Source organism: Hemiscyllium ocellatum, chromosome 9 (assembly GCF_020745735.1).
Source record: "Hemiscyllium ocellatum isolate sHemOce1 chromosome 9, sHemOce1.pat.X.cur, whole genome shotgun sequence".
Taxonomy (NCBI): domain Eukaryota; kingdom Metazoa; phylum Chordata; class Chondrichthyes; order Orectolobiformes; family Hemiscylliidae; genus Hemiscyllium; species Hemiscyllium ocellatum.
Window position 1 is genome coordinate 21,401,821 of NC_083409.1, and position 21,668 is coordinate 21,423,488.

At 44.6% G+C, this 21,668-nt stretch overlaps 1 protein-coding gene across 2 annotated transcripts in view; it reads left to right on the forward strand.

Moving 5' to 3' along the window:
• cop1 (COP1 E3 ubiquitin ligase) overlaps window positions 1-21,668 on the forward strand; it is a 121,525-nt gene that overhangs the window by 20,870 nt on the left and 78,987 nt on the right. For both annotated transcript variants that reach the window (XM_060829641.1, XM_060829642.1), the window contains exons 4-5: window positions 9,243-9,307; window positions 11,344-11,463. In XM_060829641.1, the coding sequence (XP_060685624.1) occupies window positions 9,243-9,307; window positions 11,344-11,463 (185 nt within the window). The remainder of the gene's footprint in view (window positions 1-9,242; window positions 9,308-11,343; window positions 11,464-21,668) is intronic.

Consider the following 21,668-nt stretch of genomic DNA (forward strand, 5'->3'; position numbering starts at 1 on the left):
TGAATTATTCACATCCGTTTAACTACCCCTGCATTATATAGTCCACTCCTCCAGCCCCACCTATCATCTGACAGTCTGTGTTTCTGTCCTTGCACATAGGAAATACATTGTTCTTCAGGACAGCTTCTGAGCATTCTTTTTTTCTTTTTCTGCTGGGTTCCCTTACCCTGTACACTAACAGTCATACAAATCCTATTCTGAAGTTGACCTTCTCTGAGCTGAACTGGAACAAATTGTCCTGATCTTGCAGCTTGTTTGTCCAACATGTACTCTGGTCCACTGACCCCTGAATTAGAGGGAGTCAGGTTGGCGATATTGACTGTGTATTGACACAGGGCAGCCTCTGTTCATAAACTACAAGGATTTGCAGTCCAAACTCAATTTCCTATACCAAATCTTGGGCTGACTCAACTTAAAGACAGTAAACCATTACAATCAGATCAGATGCATCCAGGCGTCCTAGTGTAAGAAAGAGTGGAAATAACATGCCCACTAGCCATGACCTTCAAATCCTTTTCAAAAAAAGAAGCGCTGTTAGACCCCATTTGCAATGAAACCCAACAACCACTGGCCTATCGGCAGTGGGAAAGATTTTGAAGATGATAATCAGACAAATTTAAGAATCATTGAACAAATTGGGGATGAATTGAGAGTTGGTATGGATTTGAGAATGGCTAACATTAATTTTGGGAAGATTTACTAGAGCTAGTATAGAGAGTTTAAACTAGTCTGTCAGTGGGGAGGGATCCGAAGCAGGATGAGACGAGAGAAGGTTGAGGGTGTTATGGGAATTGAAGGGAGCAAGTTTAAAAGGTAAGGCAGTCAATAGCACAGCAGCGAACAAGGGAAGACTGATGAATTAAACTGATTTTATTTCAATGCAAGAGACCTGACAGGTAAGCAGGTGAACCTAGCATGGATGGGAACATGGGACTGGGATATCGCAGCTGTTATAGAAACACAGCTGAAGGAGTGACAAGACAGGACAGGCAATTTAGTGCTAGGGTAGAGTTGCTGTAGGATGGATAGAAGGGCAGGCAAGAGAGGAGGGGGGAGTGTTTTCCCTCAAAAAAACACCACAGAATTACTGAGCGCGGATATTCCTGGGTGGAACTGATAAATAAGGGGTGATCACTTTGATGTGACTATGCTAAAGACACCCTCCCCAACAGTCAATGGGAAATTGAGGAGCAAATATGTTCGGGTGATCACCCTGATGAAGGGCTCTGGCCCGAAACGTCGAATTTCCTGTCCCTTGGATGCTGCCTAACCTGCTGTGCTTTAACCAGCAACACATTTTCAGCTCTGATCTCCAGCATCTGCAGACCTCACATTTTAAATTGGAGCAAGACCAATTTTGACGTTATTAGACAGGAAAACCTTCAAAAGCTGTTGGAAGTGGGGTGATACCTACTTTCAAAGGGATGCGTGGAAAGTGGGAGGCTTTCCAAAGCAAGATAATGAGTTAAGGGGCAGCATGTTCCTGTTAGTGTGAAGAGCAAGGCTGGGAGGAGTCGGGAACACTGGATAACTCGAGCTTTGGTCAAGAGAAGGAAAGCATGTATCAGCTCGAGAACTTAGGGAAATAAGTAATGTCTTGACTGGCATCCATATTACAGAAGAGGAAGTGCTGGAGTTCTTTGCAGCACCTAGAGGTAGATAGGTAAACCTGATCGATTCCTGATCAATCAGGAAATTGTGGAAAGCTAGAGAAGAAATTGTGGGTCCCCAAGCTGAGGCATTTGTATCACTAATACTCTCTGGAGGGTGTCTAATGTTGTACCGTTATTTAGTTCAAAGTTTGGGAGAAGATTTGCAGCTCGGGTGCTCGTTGTTGTGGTTCTGTTCGCCGAGCTGGGAATTTGTAGCCTTAGTAGCCACACGCAGATGACAAGCAACATGAATTCGACTGGGACAACACCATTATTATAGGGCAAGCCAAACAGAGAACAGCCAGGGAATTCCTAGAGGCATGGCACTCATCCACAGATTCTATCAACAAACACATCGACCTGGACCCAATATACCGGCCACTGCAGCGGACAGCTGGAACTGACAACCTGAAGCGGCAGAGACAAACCATTATAAATGCTGGAAAAAACATCACAGAAGCGCTTCACAGGAGGCTCCCAAGCACTGAGGATGTCACCTAGACAGGGGATGAAACGTTTGCAACACAATTCCCCAGCTCGGCGAACAGAACCACAACACCGTTATTTAGGAAATGCTGGAATGAAAAGCCAGGGACCTACAGATCAGCGAACCTAATGTCAATGATGACAAAGTTGTTGGAAGGGATTGTGAGTGACAGGATCTACATGCATTTGGAAAGGCAAGGAATGATTAGGGATAGTCAGCATGGCTTTGTGCGTGGGAAGTCATGTCTCTCAATCGTGATTGAGTATTTTGAAGAGGTGATTTCTGAAGAAGGGCTTTTGCCTGAAACGTCAATTCTCCTGCTCCGCCTGCCTGGCCTTCTGCGTTTTTCCAGCACCACATTTTTCAACTCTGGTACTCCAGCATCTGCAGTCCTCACTTTCTCCTCTTTTGAAGAGGTGACCAAGAAGATCGATAAGGGCAAGCAGTAAATGTTATCTATACAGACTTTAGCAAGGCCCCCAGCAAGGTTCTGCAAGGTAGGCTGGTTAGTAAGATTAGATCACAAGAGATCCAGGGAAAGTCAACCAGTTGAATATAAAATTGGCTTGACAATAGACGACAAACAGTGGTGGTAGAGGGTTGTTGTTCAGACTGGAAGCCTGCGATCGGCGGTGCACTGCAAGGCTTGGTGCTGGGTCCACTGTTGTTTGTCATTGTTTATAACCAATTTGGATGAGTATGTAGGAGGTATGGTAGAAAATTTGTGGATGGCACAGTGGACAGTGAAGAAGATCAGCTGAAATGAGATCTTGATCGGCTGAGGAATGGCAAGTCGACTTTAATTTAGACAAATGAAAGGTGGGCATATTGGTAAGACAAACTAGGGCAGAATCTACACAAGTAATGGTAGGATCCTGGGGAGTGTTGTCAAATCGAGATCTAGGGGTTCAGGTACACAGTTTTTTTTTCAAAGTGGCAGATAGGGTGGTGAAGTCATTTGGCACACTTGAGTAGAGGAGTTGGGAAGTGATGTCTTGTACCAATGTACAAGACATTGGTAAGGCCAAAATTGGAGTACTGCCAATATAATTCTGGCTACTATGCTAAACTGGAAAGGATGCAAAAAATAATTACAAGGATGTTGCAGAGACAAGAGGGTTTAGTTGCAAGGAGAGTCAGGATGAGCTGGGACTTCTTCCCCTTGAGCACAGGGAACTGAGGGATGACCTTATCGAGCTTTATAAAATTATTTGGGACATAGATAAGATGAATAGGTCTTTTCTCCAAGGTAGGGGAGCCCGACATTAGCGGGCATTGGTTTAAGGTGAGAGGGAAAAAATTTAAAATGCACCTGAGAGGCAACATTTCCGCGCACACTATGGTACGAGCTACCAGAAGAACATTAAAAGACATTTGGGTAGGTACATGAATTGGAAAGGTTTCGAGGAGAATGGTCCAAATACAGGCAAAAAGGGCTAGTTCGGTTTAAGAAATTTGGTCAACATGATTTGGGCCATGCTGTAAGACTCTGCATTTTTTTTGAGGCTGAAGATAGTAAGGTGGTTGTGATACAGAGTTTCAGAAGGCATTCAATGAAATATTGCATAATACGTTGTCAGTAATATATTTTGGTAGAAGGACTTGAAAATTATAAATATTAGTTATAATTCTAAAGGGGTTGTGGGAAAGGTTGAGAAAATGGTTAATAAGACAGATGGGATCCTGGGCTTTATAAATAGCAATACAAACAGTGTTTTAAAAAAAGCAAACAGCTAATAAAATACTTGAAAACATGAGAAAGTATTAGAGTTTGCAGACAAGGTTCATAGGAGGGATTCTGAATTTGAGAGGTTTCAATCGTGGTTGAATTGCTGAAGCTGGGGAGATTATTGGAAGCAAGAAGACTGAGAAGATTTTAACAGAGGTGTTCAAATTCTTAAGAGGTTGGAGCAGTGTTGATGGAGAGTGATTTCATCTGGTGGAAGGGTCTGGGTCCTGAACAAGAAGATATCAATTTAAGATGATTACCCAAAGGAATCAAAAAAGGTGAAGGGAAGCTTATCCACACAGTGAGTGGTTTGGACTTGTAATGTCTTGCCAGTGTATATGTGTGTGGTGTTGTGGTTCTGTTCACCGAGCTGGGAATTTGTGTTGCAGACGTTTCGTCCCCTGTCTAGGTGACATCCTCAGTGCTTGGGAGCCTCCTGTGAAGCGCTTCTGTGATGTTTCCTCCAGCATTTGTAGTGGTTTGAATCTGCCGCTTCCGGTTGTCAGTTCCAGCTGTCCGTTGCAGTGGTCGGTATATTGGGTCCAGGTTGATGTGCTTATTGATTGAATCTGTGGATGAGTGCCATGCCTCCAGGAATTCCCTGGCTGTTCTCTGTTTGGCTTGTCCTATAATAATAGTGTTGTCCCAGTCAAACTCATCTTGCTTGTCGTCTGCGTGTGGCTACTAAGGATAGCTGGTCGTGTCGTTTCGTGGCTAGTTGGTGTTCGTGGATGCGGATCGTTAGCTGTCTTCCTGTTTGTCCTATGTAGTGTTATGTGCAGTCCTTGCATGGGATTTTGTACACTACATTGGTTTTGCTCATGCTGGGTATCGGGTCCTTCGTTCTGGTGAGTTGTTGTCTGAGAGTGGCTGTTGGTTTGTGTGCTATTATGAGTCCTAGTGGTTGCAGTAGTCTGGCTGTCAGTTCGGAATTGCTCTTGATGTATGGTAGTGTGGCTAATCTGTTGATGAACTTGCGCAGGTATGCGTTTTTGGCGAATTCATTGTATTTGGGTTGAATTCAACCCAAACTCTGGGTCAGATATGTGGATGACACCTTTGTAATCATTAAAAACACAGAAATAGAGAACACACACCGGATCATCAACGCCACACTTACAGGAATCCGATTCATGAGGGAGGAAGAAAAGGACAACCAACTCCCATTCCTAGACGTAATGGTACAGAGAACACCGAACGGAGAATTCAGCACAAAGGTATACAGCAAAGCCACACACACAGACCAAGTCATGAACTATGAAAGCAACCACCCCAACACACACAAAAGAAGTTGCATCAAGACACTATTCAAAAGAACCACAACACACTGCAGTACACCAGAACTGCAAAAAGAGGAAGAAGAACACCTATACAATGTATTCGCCAAAAACGCATACCCCTGCAATTTCATCAACAGATGCCTAAGGGAAAGACAACGGAACAAGGACATGCTGCAACCCAAAGGACTAGCCACACTACCATACATCAAGGGCAATTCTGAACTGACAGCCAGACTACTGCAACCACTAGGACTCCTAACAGCTCTCAAACCAATAGCCATACAATTCACCAGAACGAAGGATCGATACCCAGCATGAGCAAAACCAATGTAGTGTACAAAATCCCATGCAAAGACTGCACAAAACACTACATAGGACAAACAGGAAGACAGCTAACGATCCGCATCCACGAACACTAACTAGCCAAGAAACGACACGACCAGCTATCCTTAGTAACCACACACGCAGACGACAAGCAAGATGAGTTTGACTGGGACAACACTACTATTATAGGACAAGCCAAACAGAGAACAGCCAGGGAATTCCTAGAGGCATGGTACTCATCCACAGATTCGATCAATAAGCACATCGACCTGGACCCAATATACCGACCACTGCCTCCCCCTTTCTCTCGGGGATCTGGGGTGGAGGGTGCTGCACGCAGCAGTCCCCTGCAACCGTAGATTGCGGTGGTTCACGGACTTCCAGCCCAACTGCTTGTTCTGTGGAGTCTGTGGACCATATGTATATTGGGTGTGGGCATTTGCACTCCCTCTTTGATTTTCTCAAAAACCTCCTCTGCTTTTGGTTGCACTTTAGTCCAACGCTCCTGACCTTCGGGCACCCGGTACGGAGGAGGGAGGGCAGGTCTGAAGACCTCGTCGTGAGTCTGCTCCTGGGCCTGGCCAAACTGGCCATAAACAGGTCCAGGCAGCGGGTCGTGGAGGGGGTCGTTAGGGCCGACTGCCTGCCCCTCTTCCGCGGTTACGTTAGAGCCCGGGTGTCCTTGGAGAGGGAGCGCGCAGTGTCCACCAACACCATGGAGTTGTTCAGGGAGAGGTGGGCGCAGCAGGGAGTGGAGTGCATCATCTCCCCCTCCAACTCTATTTTGATTTAGTCCCTGCCCTCCCCTTCACTGTTTTGATCACACAGCATTGCCCTTTGATGTGAAGGGCGCTGCTCGTCACAGGCCACCCAGGTGTTTTCCTATCTTCCTGGTGGTGGAAATTAAATAAAGATTTGTACACTTTGTGTCTTTCACTGTGTCTCACACCTGCACACACACACCATGGGTGCTGGGGAAAAAATAAGCACTACCGTAGTTAGGCGGTAGTGTGGGGGATAATAAAAGAGAAAAAAATATATAACCTGCGAAAAAAAAAAGGGGTTTGTTTTCCCCTTCCAACTCTATAAAAATATACCGACCACTGCAGTGGACAGCTGGAACTGACAACTGGAAGCAGCAGATTCAAACCACTACAAATGCTGGAGGAAACATCACAGAAGCGCTTCACAGGAGGCTCCAAGCACTGAGGATGTCACCTAGACAGGGGACGAAACGTCTGCAACACAAATTTACCCGCTCAGTGAACAGAACCACAACAATGAGCACCCGAGCTACAAATCTTTTCCCAAAAAACTTTGAATGTGTGTGGTATAATTGTGGCTTTGGTAAGGAAATTGGATATTATCTGAAATTAGAAAATATTGCAGGAATTCTAATCTGCCTTCTCCAAGGTGCCATAACAGATGACATTATAGAACAGGTTAAATTTGAACCCAGGGTTCTGACTCTGCGGTGGGGACACGAGCACTGTACTACAAGGACCCTTTTCAGAGTTTAGGTGAAACTTCACTTCTTAGCTTGGACCTGTTTAAAATTTATTGCAACTGTTTTGCAGTTAATTAGGAAGAGGAGTATTGCTTTGCTAGAGACCTAGTACAGACATAAATGGCTGCCTCTATATTGGAATTATACTGTGATTGTCTTGATCCCTATTAGTTAAAATTTATTTTTTATTTTCGTTTAGGTAGCACCATACATTAGCCACTAAGAAACAGTTAGTTAGCTCTGGCTTCATGCCCAAACAGGTAATTGAGTCATAGATTCCTACAGCACGGAGACAGGTCCTTTGGCCCAAATTGGTCCATGCTGACCAAACATGTCTGTTCACGTGAACCCCATTTCCCTACACTTGGTCCGTATCCTTTTAATCCTTTCCTATCCATGTACTTGTCCAAATGCTTTTTGAATGTTGTTAATGTAGCCGCCTCAACCACTTCCACTGGCAGCTCATTCCATATGTGTACCACTCTGTTTAATAAAAAGCTGTCTCTCAGGTTTCCTTTTATTCTTTCTCCTCTAACTGATGCCTTTTAAATCCTCAATTCCCTAACCCTGGTATAAACAACTGAGTGTATTCACTCTTATCCATGCCTCTAATGATTTTATACACCTCTATAAGATACCCCCTCAGTCTCCGACACTTTAAAGAAGATAATTCCCAGCCTGTCCAACCTTCTTCCTATAACTCAGACCATTGAGTCCTGGCAACATCCTCATAACTTTCTTCTGCATTCTTTCCAGCTTACTAACATCCTTTCTATAACAAGGTGACCAAAATTGAACACAATTATCCAAGTGCGGCCTCACCAATGTCCTGTATAACTGGATCATAACGTCCCAACTTCTGTATTCAGTGTCCTGACTGATGAAGGCCAGTGTGCCAAAAGCCTTCCCCTATCTACGTGTGACTCCACTTTCAGAAAACCGTGCACCTGAACTCCAAAGGTCCCTCTATTCCGCTACACTCCTTAAGGCCCTACCATTCACCATGAAACTCCTACCTTGAATTGACCTTCCAAAATGCAAGACCGCACACTTGTCTATGTTAAACTCCATTTGCCATTTCCTGGCCCACTTCCCCACTTGATAAAGGTCCTGCTGCAATTTCTGATAAGCTTCCTCACTGTCCACTATATCTCATACTTTGGTGTCGTCAGCAAACTGACGAGTCATGCCTTATATATTCTCATCCAAATCATTGATCTAGATAACACACAGTAATGGGCCCAGCAGCGCCTCCTAAGGCACTCCACTAGTCACAGACCTCCACTCCAACAAGCATCCTTTCATCTCTCTCTGCTTCCTACCATCAGACTAATTTTGTATCCAATTTGCCAGCTCCCTCTGGATCTAACCTTCCAGAGCATCATTCGATCTGGAAGCTTATCAAAGGCCTGACTGAAATCCATATAGACCATGTCCACCGCCCTGCCCTTGTCAACCTTCCTGGTCACTTCACCAAAGAACACTAACAAATTTGGGAGGCATGATCTTCATCTAACAAAGCCATGCTGACGATTCATAATCAAATCCTGTCTTTCCAAATGCATGTGTATGTTATCTCTCAGAATCTTCTCAAGGTTTTTTCAAAGTGAAAACGATAAGTACAATAAATCCGATCTGTTCCCACGCAGTTCAAAGGTTGGCGTCTGCCAAAGGATTTTGAAAAGTACTGCTTTTATAAGAAATCAAGTGTGCTTTAATATTTAGTGATTTAGATTACTTGGATTTAAAGTTCAGAGAAGTCTTGCTGTCTGCACCAACCTCACCAATTTCTCAACTTCCTGCACTTCTAACATTGCTTTTGGTTATAGAATAAATAACCAAGACTTCGGTTAAAATTGGTAGCTGTGGTTACCATCCTGTCCCTTACCTTGGTATGTCGTGCATACTGTCCCCATTGGAGCTTTTCTACAAAACGGCGAGGGAGAATTATACTATCTAATCCTGTACTGTATATACACAAGGAAATTTAATAGGACAGTTTTAGTGTGATTAGGGCTTTATTGTATCTAACCTTATGCTGGACTTGCCCTGGGAGTGTTTGATGGGGACAGAGTAGAGGGAGCTACCATGTAGCCCAAATTTTGTCCCAGAACAGTATGTGCAAAGGAGTTTTGTTGCATTTTTTTAATTCCAAGCCAGGAGTGCGACTCATTTTCACCAATTTCAATTGAACTTCAAGCAGGTTTGTTTGTTTCATTTCTTGGTTGCAACTTCGGTAATTATTCCCTGTTCCTTTTTATAGTGAACGAACTAATCCTAAAACAGAAGCAGAGATCTGAAGAAAAACGACTAAAACTTGAACATCCAGTAAGTACAAATTGCCATTATCATGCCAAGTGCCACAGGGGAAGCTCTGAACATGTGCAGTTATGTTAGCAGAATGGATTGAAAGACTGACCCCAGGCCGGTGGGTAGAGGTTACTAGAAGCTGCTGACAATTATTTGGAATTAGGAAGGTCGTACCATTGGTCACCAGTTGCAGAAATTATTTGCACTCAGTGTGAGGTGTATTGTTAATGGGGACGGCTGCACCAAAACACAGGAAGATGGAAATAAGATTGTGATGCAGGTTATGGTGTTCCTCTGACTTTGCTGCCTTTGTCTTTGGGCAAGGTGGTAGTGTTGCTGGTGTGCGGTCAAAGTCTTTGTGACCATTGAATTATCTTTATTAGAAGTTGTAGTTATTTCTTGCTTAATACTGTAAACTCCTTGTCTTTGTTTTCTGAACATTTTCTCAGGATGGATGATCCTTGTAAATCTTCTATGCACCTTCGCCAGTGCTGCTTGTCTCCAGATTCTCAGATCTTTGCTGAGGAACAAGAATTTACAGATTGATTGTTCAGTCACTGATTAGAGATGATGTAAAATAGCAGGAAAGAATAATTGACAACTTTCCAGGCTTGTGTTACTTTTCAGAGATATACAGACTGTGCATCCCAGTCTGGAGACCTTCTGTCCATTCGTTATTCACACACACTAACTGCCCAGGAGCCAATCATCAAGCTGAAGTCAGGCCTCTGGAATCCAGAACTGGTCCCAATTGTACATGTGAGTCAGCAATCTGTTGCTGGCTAAACCTCACTTTGCGCACCCACCCAATATCATGGTGTCTTGTCTCTCCTCCCACACTGCTTGAACAAAGCAACTGCGTAAACACAGCTCCAAATGAGCTGCAGTAACTTGTTTTTAAAGGTTCAACAATTCCTTCCCTGATCCTTGGTTTTAGAACTATCGTCTTTTGATCTGCCTGAAAAGGAACAGAAAAATGTGTTCTTTATTGTACACGCTTACAAGAAGTGTTTAGAAAGGTGTATGGCATGTTCGGGTTTATTGCAAAGGAAAATATAAAATGGGGAACTTCTGTAACTATAGAAGGCCTTTGTGAGTCCACATCAGGAGTACTCTCGACAGACCTGTTTGATTTTTAAAAAAAATATAATTTTATCAAAATAATTCGAAGAAGATTCACTCATCTGTTTCTTGCAGCGGGTCAGGGTGTTTTGACTTAAGAGGAAAAGTTGAACAGGCTGGGCCCAACTCATTGAAGTTCAGAAGAATTCGGTTTTTGTTTGTTCATGGGATGTGGTCCTGTTGGTTTGGTCAACATTTGTTATCCATCCCTAATTGTCCAAAGGAGCGAGTTAGGTGTTTGCCACATTGCTGTGGGTCGACAGTCACCTGTGATCAGGTGAGGATAGTTGATTTTCCTTCACTAAACCATGATTGAATCAGTTGGATTTTTAAAACTGGGGCAGTGGTTACATTAGGCCATTGTTTTATTCTGGATTCTTGTTAAATTCAAATTTCACTTTCTGCCATGGTGAGACTTCAATCCATGTCCCAGCATGTGAGCCTTTGATTCTGGATTACTAGTCCAATGACACGACCAGCATGTCACCCCACTGAAACAGAGATGATCCTGAGGGGATTTGACAGGTGGTTGTTTCTACTTGCGATAGCAACTAGATCTTGGGCAGAATAAAAGTGGTCGGATCACTCAGAATAAAAGCAAGTGTACTTCCGTTCAATATGGAGAAGATTTTTTTTTGTCACACTGGTCTGTGATTGGTGAGTGTTCCGTAGACCAAACAGCAGTGAAGTTATTGAAGTTATTCAAGACTGAGAGAGATTTTTGATCAGCAGGAGTTGGGGTAGGAATGGAATGTGGAGGTCAAGCTATTGCCATTATCCAAAGGCCAAACAGGCTTGAGGAGCTGAATGGTACTGCTGTTCTTGGTGTTCTTATGATTAATACCTGATGGTATGGAAGATCCTCCTATTTGTTGTAATAGAAAGGTGACATATACAGGCTTGATAGTGATTTTTGAACTACTTTGTTTTAGAATGGCCACCGATGGCAGGCAATTCAGGATGTGCTGATCACAGATCAGGATAGTCTGGATCTCCCGAATGTAAACCTCATGCTGGAGCTGATAATACAGAAGAAGCAGCAGCTGGAAGCGGTGAGTACTCTGGTGCCACCTGGATATAACATGGTCAGGAGATGGGAGACTGGCATGGCAAACAGATAAAAGTGGACTAAAACACAGTTCTGCCACATGGCAAAGTGTTTCAGCTCATGCTATGTTATTCATTCACATTCACCACACATCACCACCTGTCATTTGGCCTTTGGTGTCTGTCTTGCTTCAGCTTAATTGACTTTAAATCAAGTTTTCTTTTTGGTCATCACATATTTCATCTCATTCTCAACCACTCCTGACAAGAGCTGCACTGGGAACGTTGGAGTAGTAGGAGAAGGTCATTCAGTATTTAAAATATGCTCCACCATTCTAAATAATATCTGATCATCTACCACAATATCATATTCCCAAACTATTCCGTTATCTATCCCATACATCGTTATTGAAAAATCTATCTGTTGTTGCCTTGTATTTAATCAATGTTTGAGCCCTCAAGTAGAGAAGTTCAAAGATTCACTCACCCTCTGAGTGAAGAAACTCTCATCTTGGTCCTAAATGATGCCTCTTAGTCTGAGACTGTGCTCCCTGGTTCTACACCCACAGCCAGGAGAAATCACCCTTCCAGCATCTACCCTGTCGAGACTTCAAGAATTATGTAGATTTCTCTGAGATCACCTTTCATTCTTCTAATTTCTAGGGAACACAGGTTCTGTCTCCTCAATTTTTCCTCAGAAAGATGTCCTACCTATCATTAATTGCTTCGGGAGAAGGTGATGGTAAGCATTGCCTTGATTGCTGTATCCCGTGTTGTGTAGATAGACTGATTGTGCTGTCAGGAAGGAAGTTCCATTGACAGTGAAGGAATGATGGTATTGTTTCATGCCAGGGTGGTGAATCGCTTGGAGGGGAACTTGCAGATGGGGGTATTTCCATGTATGTGCTGTTCTTGTCCTCCTACTTGGCAGATGCCACTAGTTTGAAAAGTGCTGTCAAAGGAGATTTTACATTTCCTAACATTGACTGGGATTGTTGAATTGTTAAGGGCCTGGACGAAGAGAAATTGGTTAAGTGTGTTCAGGAAGAATTTCTCATGCAGAATGTAGATGATAATACTAGACAAGGGGCAAATAAGGTAGGGTAAATGATGGGAATATTAGAAGGAGAGCACTTTGGGACCAGGGATTATAATTCCATTAGTTTTAAAATAGCTATGGAAAAGAATAGATCTGATCCACAAATTAAATTTCTAAATTGGGGCAAGGCCAACTTGAATGGTTTAAGACTGGAACTTGCATAAATTGACTGGGAGAGGCTGTTTGCAGACAAAGGGTCATCTGGCAAGTGGAAGATTTTCAAAAGTGAGTTAATGAGGGTGCAATGTCAGCACGTTCCTGTTAGAATGAAGGGTAAGGCTGACATGAGTAGGGAATCCTGGCTCAGTGGTTAGCACTGCTGCCTCACAGCACCAGGATCCCAGGTTTGATTCCCGCCTCGGGCAACTGTCTGTGCGGAGTTTGCACATTCTTCCCGTGTCTGCCTGGGTTTCTTCCGGGTGCTCCGGTTTCCTCCCACAGTCCAAAGATGTGCAGGTTAGGTGAATTGGCCATGATAAATTGCCCATAGTGTTAGGAGCAATAGTCAGAGGGAAACGTGTCTGGGTGGGTTACTCTTCGGAGGTTAGGTCTGGACCTGTTAGGCCGAAGGGTCTGTTTCCACACTGTAGCGAATCTAAAGAGTAATCGAGGCCCTGGTCTTGAAGAAAGCATGTAATGTGTAGACAGCTGGGCTCAAGTAAGTTCCTTGAATATAGAGGGTATCAGATAACACTTAAGAGAAAACTCAGGAGGGCTAAAAGGGGACCAGATGTAAAGAGAATCCAAAGATTTCACAAGTGTGTGAGGGCAAAAGATGGAGATAATCGGCCTGTTAAAGATCAACCAGGTCATCTATGTGCAGAGCCACAGGAAATGGGTAAGTTTGTAAATGAATATTTCTCACCAGTACTTGCCATCAAGAAAGGTGTGGATATGAGGGAATTTGCGGAAATAGAGTGATATCTTGAAGAGTTTCCACATAACAGAAGAGGTACTGGAAGTCTTAAAACACATGAAGGTAGATAAATTGTCAGGACTTGAAGTGTCTCACAGGACTTTGTAGGAGGAAATTGAGGCCTCCAGTAGAGAGATTTGTATCATCAACAGCATTTAGTGAAGTGCCTGAGGTTTGGAGGGTGGCTAATATTGTGCCATTATTTAAGAGAGGCTGCAGAGAATTACCTGCAAACTACAAGCTGGTCTGCTTAATGTTTGTGGTGAGAGGGAATTCTGGGAGATAGGATCGAGAGGCATTTGGGATGATCAGCATGACTTTGTGCAAGGGAAATCATGTCTCACGAATTTGGTTGAGTTTTTTGAAGAGGGCAGAGCAGTAGAGGTCTTTCCATGGATTTTAGCAAGGCTTTTGACAAGGTACCACATAGTGGGTTGTTGAGTCAGGTTAAATCTCTGTGTCCGGGGAGAGCTAGCCAATTGGTTACAATACTGGCTTGATAGTAGAAGACTGGGTGGTGGTCGATGTTTGTTTTTCAGACTGGAGGCCAGTAACCAGTGGTGTGTTGGTGGTAGGTCCACTGTTATTTGCTATAAATGTGAATGAATTGGATGGGAATTTAAGAGGTATGGTTAGTAAGTTTGCGGATGATACTAAGATTGTTGGTATAGTGGACAGTGAAGAAGATTATGCAGCAAGATCTTGATCATTTGGGCTTAGTGGGGTGAGGAATGGCAGGAGGAATTTAACATAGATAAAAGCAAGGTATTGCAAGGTGTTGCACTTTGGTCATTTGGTAGGACTTACCCAGTCAATGGTAGGGTTTGGGGAATGTTCTCGAGCAAGGAGATGTTGGTGTGCAAGTTCATAGGTCCTTGAAAATGGATCGCAGGTAGACATGGACTCAAGAAGGCTTTCTGCATGCTTGGTTTTATCAGGCAGAGGATCGAGTACAGGAGTACATCTTGTTGCAGCTGTACAAGGCACTGATGAGGCCACATTTGAAGTACTGTGTGCAGTTCTGCTTGCCTTACTGTAAAAAGAATAATATTAAACTAGAAAAAGTGCAGAAAAGATTTCCTGGGATGCTACCTGGCCTGGAAGGTTGGTGTTAAAAGGATAGGCTGGAACGTTTTTCCTTGGGGCATAGGAGTCTGAGTGGTGACCTTGTAGAGAGAGAGATCATGAGAGGCATAAGTAAGGTAGATAACAGGCAGCTTTTCCCCATGGTAGGGGAGTATAAACCTAGAGGGCAGAGGTTTAAGGTGAGAGGGGTGAAATACAAGAGTCCAGGGGGGCAATTGTTTCAACAGGATGGTGTGTGTCTGGAGCAGGCTTCTCGAGGTAGTGGTGGAAGCGAGTACAATTAAGAAATATTTAGATAGGTATGTATATAGGATAGGTATGTAAGGATATGGACCAAACGCAGGCAAATTTTAAACTGAAAAATGAGCAGCATGGGCAGGTTAGGCTGGAGTCAGGCTGGTATTGTCTTTCCTACTAAAGGGCTTCTGCCCAAAATGTCAGTTTTCCTGCTCCTCGGATGCTGCCTGACCTGCTGTGCTTTTCCAGCACCACTTTAATCTTAAAAATCATGCAACACCATTAATTGGAAGCACACTCGCTTCCGGAGAGTCGCTCCATCAGGTGGTAGTGGAGGGCTCAATCCTAACACATAGAATTTACACAAAAATTTACAGTGTGATGTAACTGAAATTATATATTGAAAAATTAATTAAGTCTTTCATCTGTTTGAATACCATGAAAGTTTCACTTCTTTCAAGTGTAAATCACAAAACCTTTTTTTAAAAGTTGCATTCTCAGGTTAGCTGTTAACAATGGTGATAGCTAGACAATATGTTGAAGATGTTGGCCCCCTGTGTTCCCTGTCTATGCCATGATGTTTAGATTGATTCTAATCTAAAAAGTGAGATAACAGTTTTACGTGAATGCATGCAGTTTTTGAGCAAAGTACAAAGTAACCCTGCAAGTACAAATTCACCCCATGTGAATGTGAATCTTTGTTTGTCTGTGTGTGTGTGTGTCTGTCTGTCTGGGTTGGGGGTTGTGAATGTGAGAAAGTGTATGTGTGTGTGTGTAGTGAGTGTAGAGTGTCTTAAGTTTGTGAGGGGGTGTGCGCACGCGTGTGTGTGTATAGGAGTGTGTGTGTGTGTGTGTGTGTGTGTGTGTGTGTGTGTGTCTGAGAGTGTTTATAGTGCAGTGGTGGATATCTGTAATGTGACATGAACCCAAGGTCCCGGTTGAGGCCTTTCCTATGGGTGTGCTTCCAATTGAACCTGTTGGACTATAACCTGATGGTGTGATTTTTAATTTTATACACCCCAGTCCAACACCGGCATCTCCAAATCATCACTCTAATCTTGACTCTGATCTCCAGCATCTGCAGTCCTCACTTTCGTCAGGTTAAGCTGAAGGGCCTGTTTTCATATAGACTTCTATGATTCTATGGCTCTGAGCCTGACAAATTGCTGCAGCACATTTGGAGGCAGTACACAATGCTGTCACTGTCCATAAGTGGTGAAAAAGGTATATGTTTGTGCATGTGATGCCAGTCAAGCAGACTAATTTTGTATTATTAAGTGTAGTTAGAGCTGCATTTACCAGGTCATCACACTCCTGACTTGTTCACTGGGGAGGCTATGGCCTAGTGGTACTATTGTTTGACTATTAATCCAGAAGCCCAGAATAAGGTTCTGAGGACCTGGGTTTGAATTCCACTGCGGTAGATGGTGGAATTTGAATTCAACAAAAAATTTGGAATTAAGAGTCGATTGATAACCTTGAAACCATTATCAGTTGTTGGGAGGGAGAAAAACCATCTAGTCCACTAATGTCCCTTAGGAAATCTGCCATCCTTACCTAGTCTGGTCTACATGTGATTCCAGAGCCACAGCAATGTGGTTGACTCTCAACTGCCCTCTGAAATGGCCCAACAAGCCACCCAGTTGTATCAGTTGCTAGAAAGTTACAACAATCACCTGGCATCAACCTTGAAACTGGAAAAGACAATAGCAAAAACACAATCAGCCCTGTCGACCATGCAAAGTCACCTCTGGGACACCCGGACCAACCAACCCAACCACCCCGTGGCTCAACACTTCAACTCCCCCTACCACTCCACCAAGGACATGCAGGTCCTTGGAATCCTCCATCACCAGACCATAGCAACATGACAGCTGGAGGAAGAGCGCCTCATCTTCCACCTGGAACCCTCCAACCAAAAGGGATGAACTCAGATTTCTCCAGTTTCCTCATTTCCCTCCCCCCACCTTGTCTCAATCCCAACCCTCGAACTCAGCACCACCTTCCTACCTGCAATCTTCTTCCTGATCTCTCCGCCCCCACCCCCACTCCGGCATATCACCCTCACCTTAACCTCCTTCCACCAATGCATTTCCAACGCCCCTCCCCCAAGTCCCTCTCCCTACCTTTTATCTTAGCCTGCTTGGCGCACCCTCTTCACACCTGAAGAAGGGTTCATGCCCGAAACGTCGATTCTCCTGCTCCTTGGATGTTGCCTGACCTGCTGCACTTTTCCAGCAACGCATTTACAGCTCTGTCTCACAGACTAGTCAAGCAACAGCCTGACACGGTCATTGTTATAGAATTATACTTTACAGATAACACCCCAGACACCACATTACCATCCCTGGGTATATCCTGTCCCACTGGCAGGACAGACCTAGCAGGGATGGCGGCACAGTGGTATACGGTCAGGAGGGAGTTGCCCTGGGAGTTCTTGACATTGACTCCAGACCCCATGAAGTCTCATGGCTTCAGGTTAAACATGGGCAAGGAAATTTCTTGCTGGTTATCACATACCGTCCTCCTTCGGATGTTGAATCAATAATCCTCCAGGTTGAACAATACTTGGAGGAAGCACTGAGGGCGGCAAGGGCGCAGCATGTACTCTAGGTGGTGGATTTCAATGTCTGCCATCAAGAGTGGCTCGGCAGTAGCCTTACTGATCAAGGTGTTCGGGTCCTAAAGGATAGGACTGCTAGACTGGGTCTGCGGCAGGTGGTGAAGGAACCAACAAAAGGAAAAAACATACCTGACCTCGTTCTTAGTAATCTGCCGGCTGCAGAAGTATCACGACAGTATGGATAAAAGTGACCATCACACTGTCCTTGTGGAGATGAAGTCCCACTTTCACATTGAGAATAACCTTTATAATGTTGTGTGGCACTATCACAGTGTTAAATGGCACAGAGTTCGAACTGATCTAGTAGCTTAAGACTGGGCATCCATGAGGCACTGTGGGCCATCAACAGCACAGTCTGCATCCTCATGGCCTGGTGTATCCCCCACTTAACCATTACCATCAAGCCAGTGGATGAACCCTAGTGCAGGCAGGCATGCCAGGAGCAGCATTAGGCATGCCTAAAAATGGGATATTAACCTGGTGAAGCTACCAAACAGGAGTACTTGCGTGCCAAATGGCATAAACAGCGAGTGATAGACAGAGCTAAGCAATGCCAGCGGATCAGATCTCAGCTCAGCAGTCCTTCCACACACAGTTATGAATGTTGGTAGACAATTGAATACTCACTGGAGGAGGAGGCTTCACAAATATCCCTATCCTCAATGATGGTGGAACCCAGCACATCAGTGCGCAAAAGATGCATTTGCAACTATCTTCAGTCGGAAGTGCAGAGTGGATGATCCATCTCAGGTTCCTCTTTGGTCCCCAGCAAAACAATTCGATTCACTCCGTGTGATATCAAGGAATAGCTGGAGGCACTGGCTACGACAAAGGCAATGGGCCTAGATAACATTCTGGCAATAGTGCTTGCCGCTCCTCTAGCCAAGTTCTTCCAGTACAGTTACTAGACTGGCATCGACCTGACATTGTGGAAAACTGACCAGGTAGACAAAAAAACAGGACAAATCCAATCTGGCCAATTACTGCCCAATAAATCTACTGTCCATCAGTAAAGTGATGGAAGGAGTCATCAACAGCGCTGTTAAGCAGCACCCGCTCAGAAAGAACTTTCTTAATGACAGAGTTCGGTTTCGCCATGGTCATTCAAGCTCCTTATCTCATAACAGCCTTGGTTCAAACATGGACAAAAGAGCTGAATTCCAGAGGGGTGGTGAGAATGATAGCCCTTGACATCCTGGTCGTATTTGACCGTGTATAGCATCAAGGATCCCTGGCAAAAGTGGGATCAGTGGATATCGGGGGCAAACAGTCTGCTGGTTAGTGTCATACCTGGCTTGAGGGAAGATGGTTGTGGAGGATCAGTCACCTTAGCTGCAGGACATCTGAAGCTTCACAGGAGGCTCCCAAGCACTGAGGATGTCACCTAGAAAGGGGACGAAACGTTTGCAACAAAAACTCCCAGCTTGGCGAACAGAACCACAACAACGAGCATCCGAGCTACAAATCTTCTCCCAAACTTTGAACACCTACGGGCGAGAGATGCTAAGACAAGCCAGGAAATGGGAATCCTGTGCCAACTGCCTAAGTGCCACATACGAACAACTCCGGTTCCTGCATGAATGCCGAAAGAATCGAATCCTTCCACCATGTGTCAGATACAGACCACCAGTCAACAATCCACAAGCCAGGGACACAGCCAGATTGGCTTCACGGGAGGCTCCCAAGCACTGAGGATGTCACCTAGAAAGGGGACGAAATGTTTGCAACAAAAACTCCCAGCTCGGCGAACAGAACCACAACAACAAATATTCATATTTAATGACCTGCCCTCTGCAGTAAAGAATTTCATAGATTCACTACCCTCTGAGAAGGAATTCTTCAACATTTCTGTGTTAAATATATGATCCCTTCATCACAGATTATATTACTTTCCCACAAAGCAAGACAACTCTACATCTATACTGTCAAATCTCCAAAGAATCTATTTTTGTCACCTTTTGTTTTAGAATCATAGGGATATACAGCATGGAAACAGTCCCTTCAGTCCAACCTGTCCATGCCGACCAGACATCCCAACCCAATCTAGTCCCACCTGCCAACACCCGGCCCATATCCCTCCAAACCCTTCCTGTTCATATACCCATCCAAATGCCTCTGAAATGTTGCAATTGTACCAGCCTCCACTCCATCCTCTGACAGCTCATTCCGTACGCGTACCACCCTCTGCGTGAAAACATTGCCCCTTAGGTCTCTTTTATATCTTTCCCCTCTCACCCAAAATCTATGCCCTCTAGTTCTGGACTCCCAGACCCCAGGGAAAAGACTTTGCCTATTTATCCTATCCATGCCCCTCATAATTTTGTAAACCTCTATAACGTCACCCCTCAGCCTCCGACGCTCAGGGGAAAACAGCTCCAGCCTGTTCAGCCTCTCTCTGTAGCTCAGATCCTCCAACCTTTGACCCTGGCAATATCCTTGTAAATCTTTCAAGTTTCACAACCTCTTTCCGATAGGAAGTAGACCAGAATTGCATGCAATATTCCAACAGTGGCCTAACCAATGTCCTGTACAGCCGCAACATGACCTCCCAACTCCTGTACTCAATACTCTGACCAATGAAGGAAAGCATACCAAACGCCGCCTTCACTATCCTATCAATCTGCGATTCCACTTTCAAGGAGCTATGAACCTGCATTCCAAGGTCTCTTTGTTCAGCAACACTCCCTATGACCTTACATTAAGTGTATAAGCCCTGCTAAGATTTGCTTTTCCAAAATGCAACACCTCATATTTATCCGAATTAACCTCCATTTGCCACTTCTCAGCCCATTGGCCCATCTGGTCCAGATTCTGTTGTGATCTGAGGTAACCCTCTTCGCTGTCTACTACACCTCCAATTTTGGTCTCATCTGCAAACTTACTAACTTTGCAATTACTAACTTTGCTCGCATCCAAATCATTTATGTAAATGACAAAAAGTAGAGGACCCAACACCGATCCTTGTCACACTGGCACCAGCACTCCATTGGTCACAGGCCTCCAGTCTGAAAAACAACCCTCCACCATCACCGTCTGTCTTCTACTTTTGAGCCAGTTCTGTATCCAAATGGCTAGTTCTTCCTGTATTCCATGAGATCTAACCTTGCTAATCAGTCTCCCATGGGGAATCTTGTCAAACGCCTTACTGAAGTCCATATTGATCACATCTGCTGCTCTACCCTCATCAATCTTCTTTGTTACTTCTCCAAAAAAACTCAATCAAGTTTGAGAGACATGATTTCCCACACACAAAGCCATGCTGACTATCCTGAATCAGTCCTTGTCTTCCGAAATACACGTACATCCTGTCCCTCGAGATTCCCTCCAATAACTTGCCCCAACTGAGGTCAGGCTCACCGGTCTATAGTTCCCTGGCTTGTCCTTACCGCCCTTCTTAAACAGTGGCACCACATTTGCCAACTTCTTCATTCACAGGATGTCACTAGCTAGGTCATCATTTATTGTCCATCTCTAGGTGCCTAGAGGGCAGTTTAGAGTCACCCCCACCAGAAGTCACATGCAGGCCAGACTAGGCAAGGGCAGCAGTTTCCTTCCCTAAAGGACATTAGTGAATCAGATGGGCTTTTCTAACAATAATCGTCATTAAACTCTTAATTCCAGATTTTTATTGAATTCAAATTTCTCTAACTGCCAAGTCACGAGAGTCCTACCCAGGTCTCTGAGTTAGCAGGCCAGTGGTTATGCCAGTTGGCCATTGCCTCCCATTTAGGCTATCTACTGTCTCTTCCTGGCTTTCCATAGACAATGCTGGCCGCCTTCTCTGCCTCTCTTTCCACCTATATTGGGGAGACGGGCTGCCTACTTGCGGAACGCTTCAGGGAACACCTCTCACATGCCCAGACCAACCAACCCAACCACCCCGTGGCTCAACACTTTAACTCTCCCTCCCACTCCACCAAGGACATGCAGGTCCTTGGACTCCTCCATCTCCAGAACATAACAACACGACGGTTGGAGGAAGAGCGCCTCATCAACCGCCTGGGAACCCTCCAACCACATGGGATGAACTCAGATTTCTCCAGTTTTCTCATTTCCCCTCCCCCCACCTTGTCTCAGTCAATTCCCTCGAACTCAGCACCGCCTTCCTAACCTGCAATTTTCTTCCTGACCTCTCCGCCCCCACCCCACTCCGGCCTATCACCCTCACCTTGACCTCCTTCCACCTATCACATCTCCATCGCCCCTCCCCCAAGTCCCTCCTCCCTACCTTTTATCTTAGCCTGCTGGA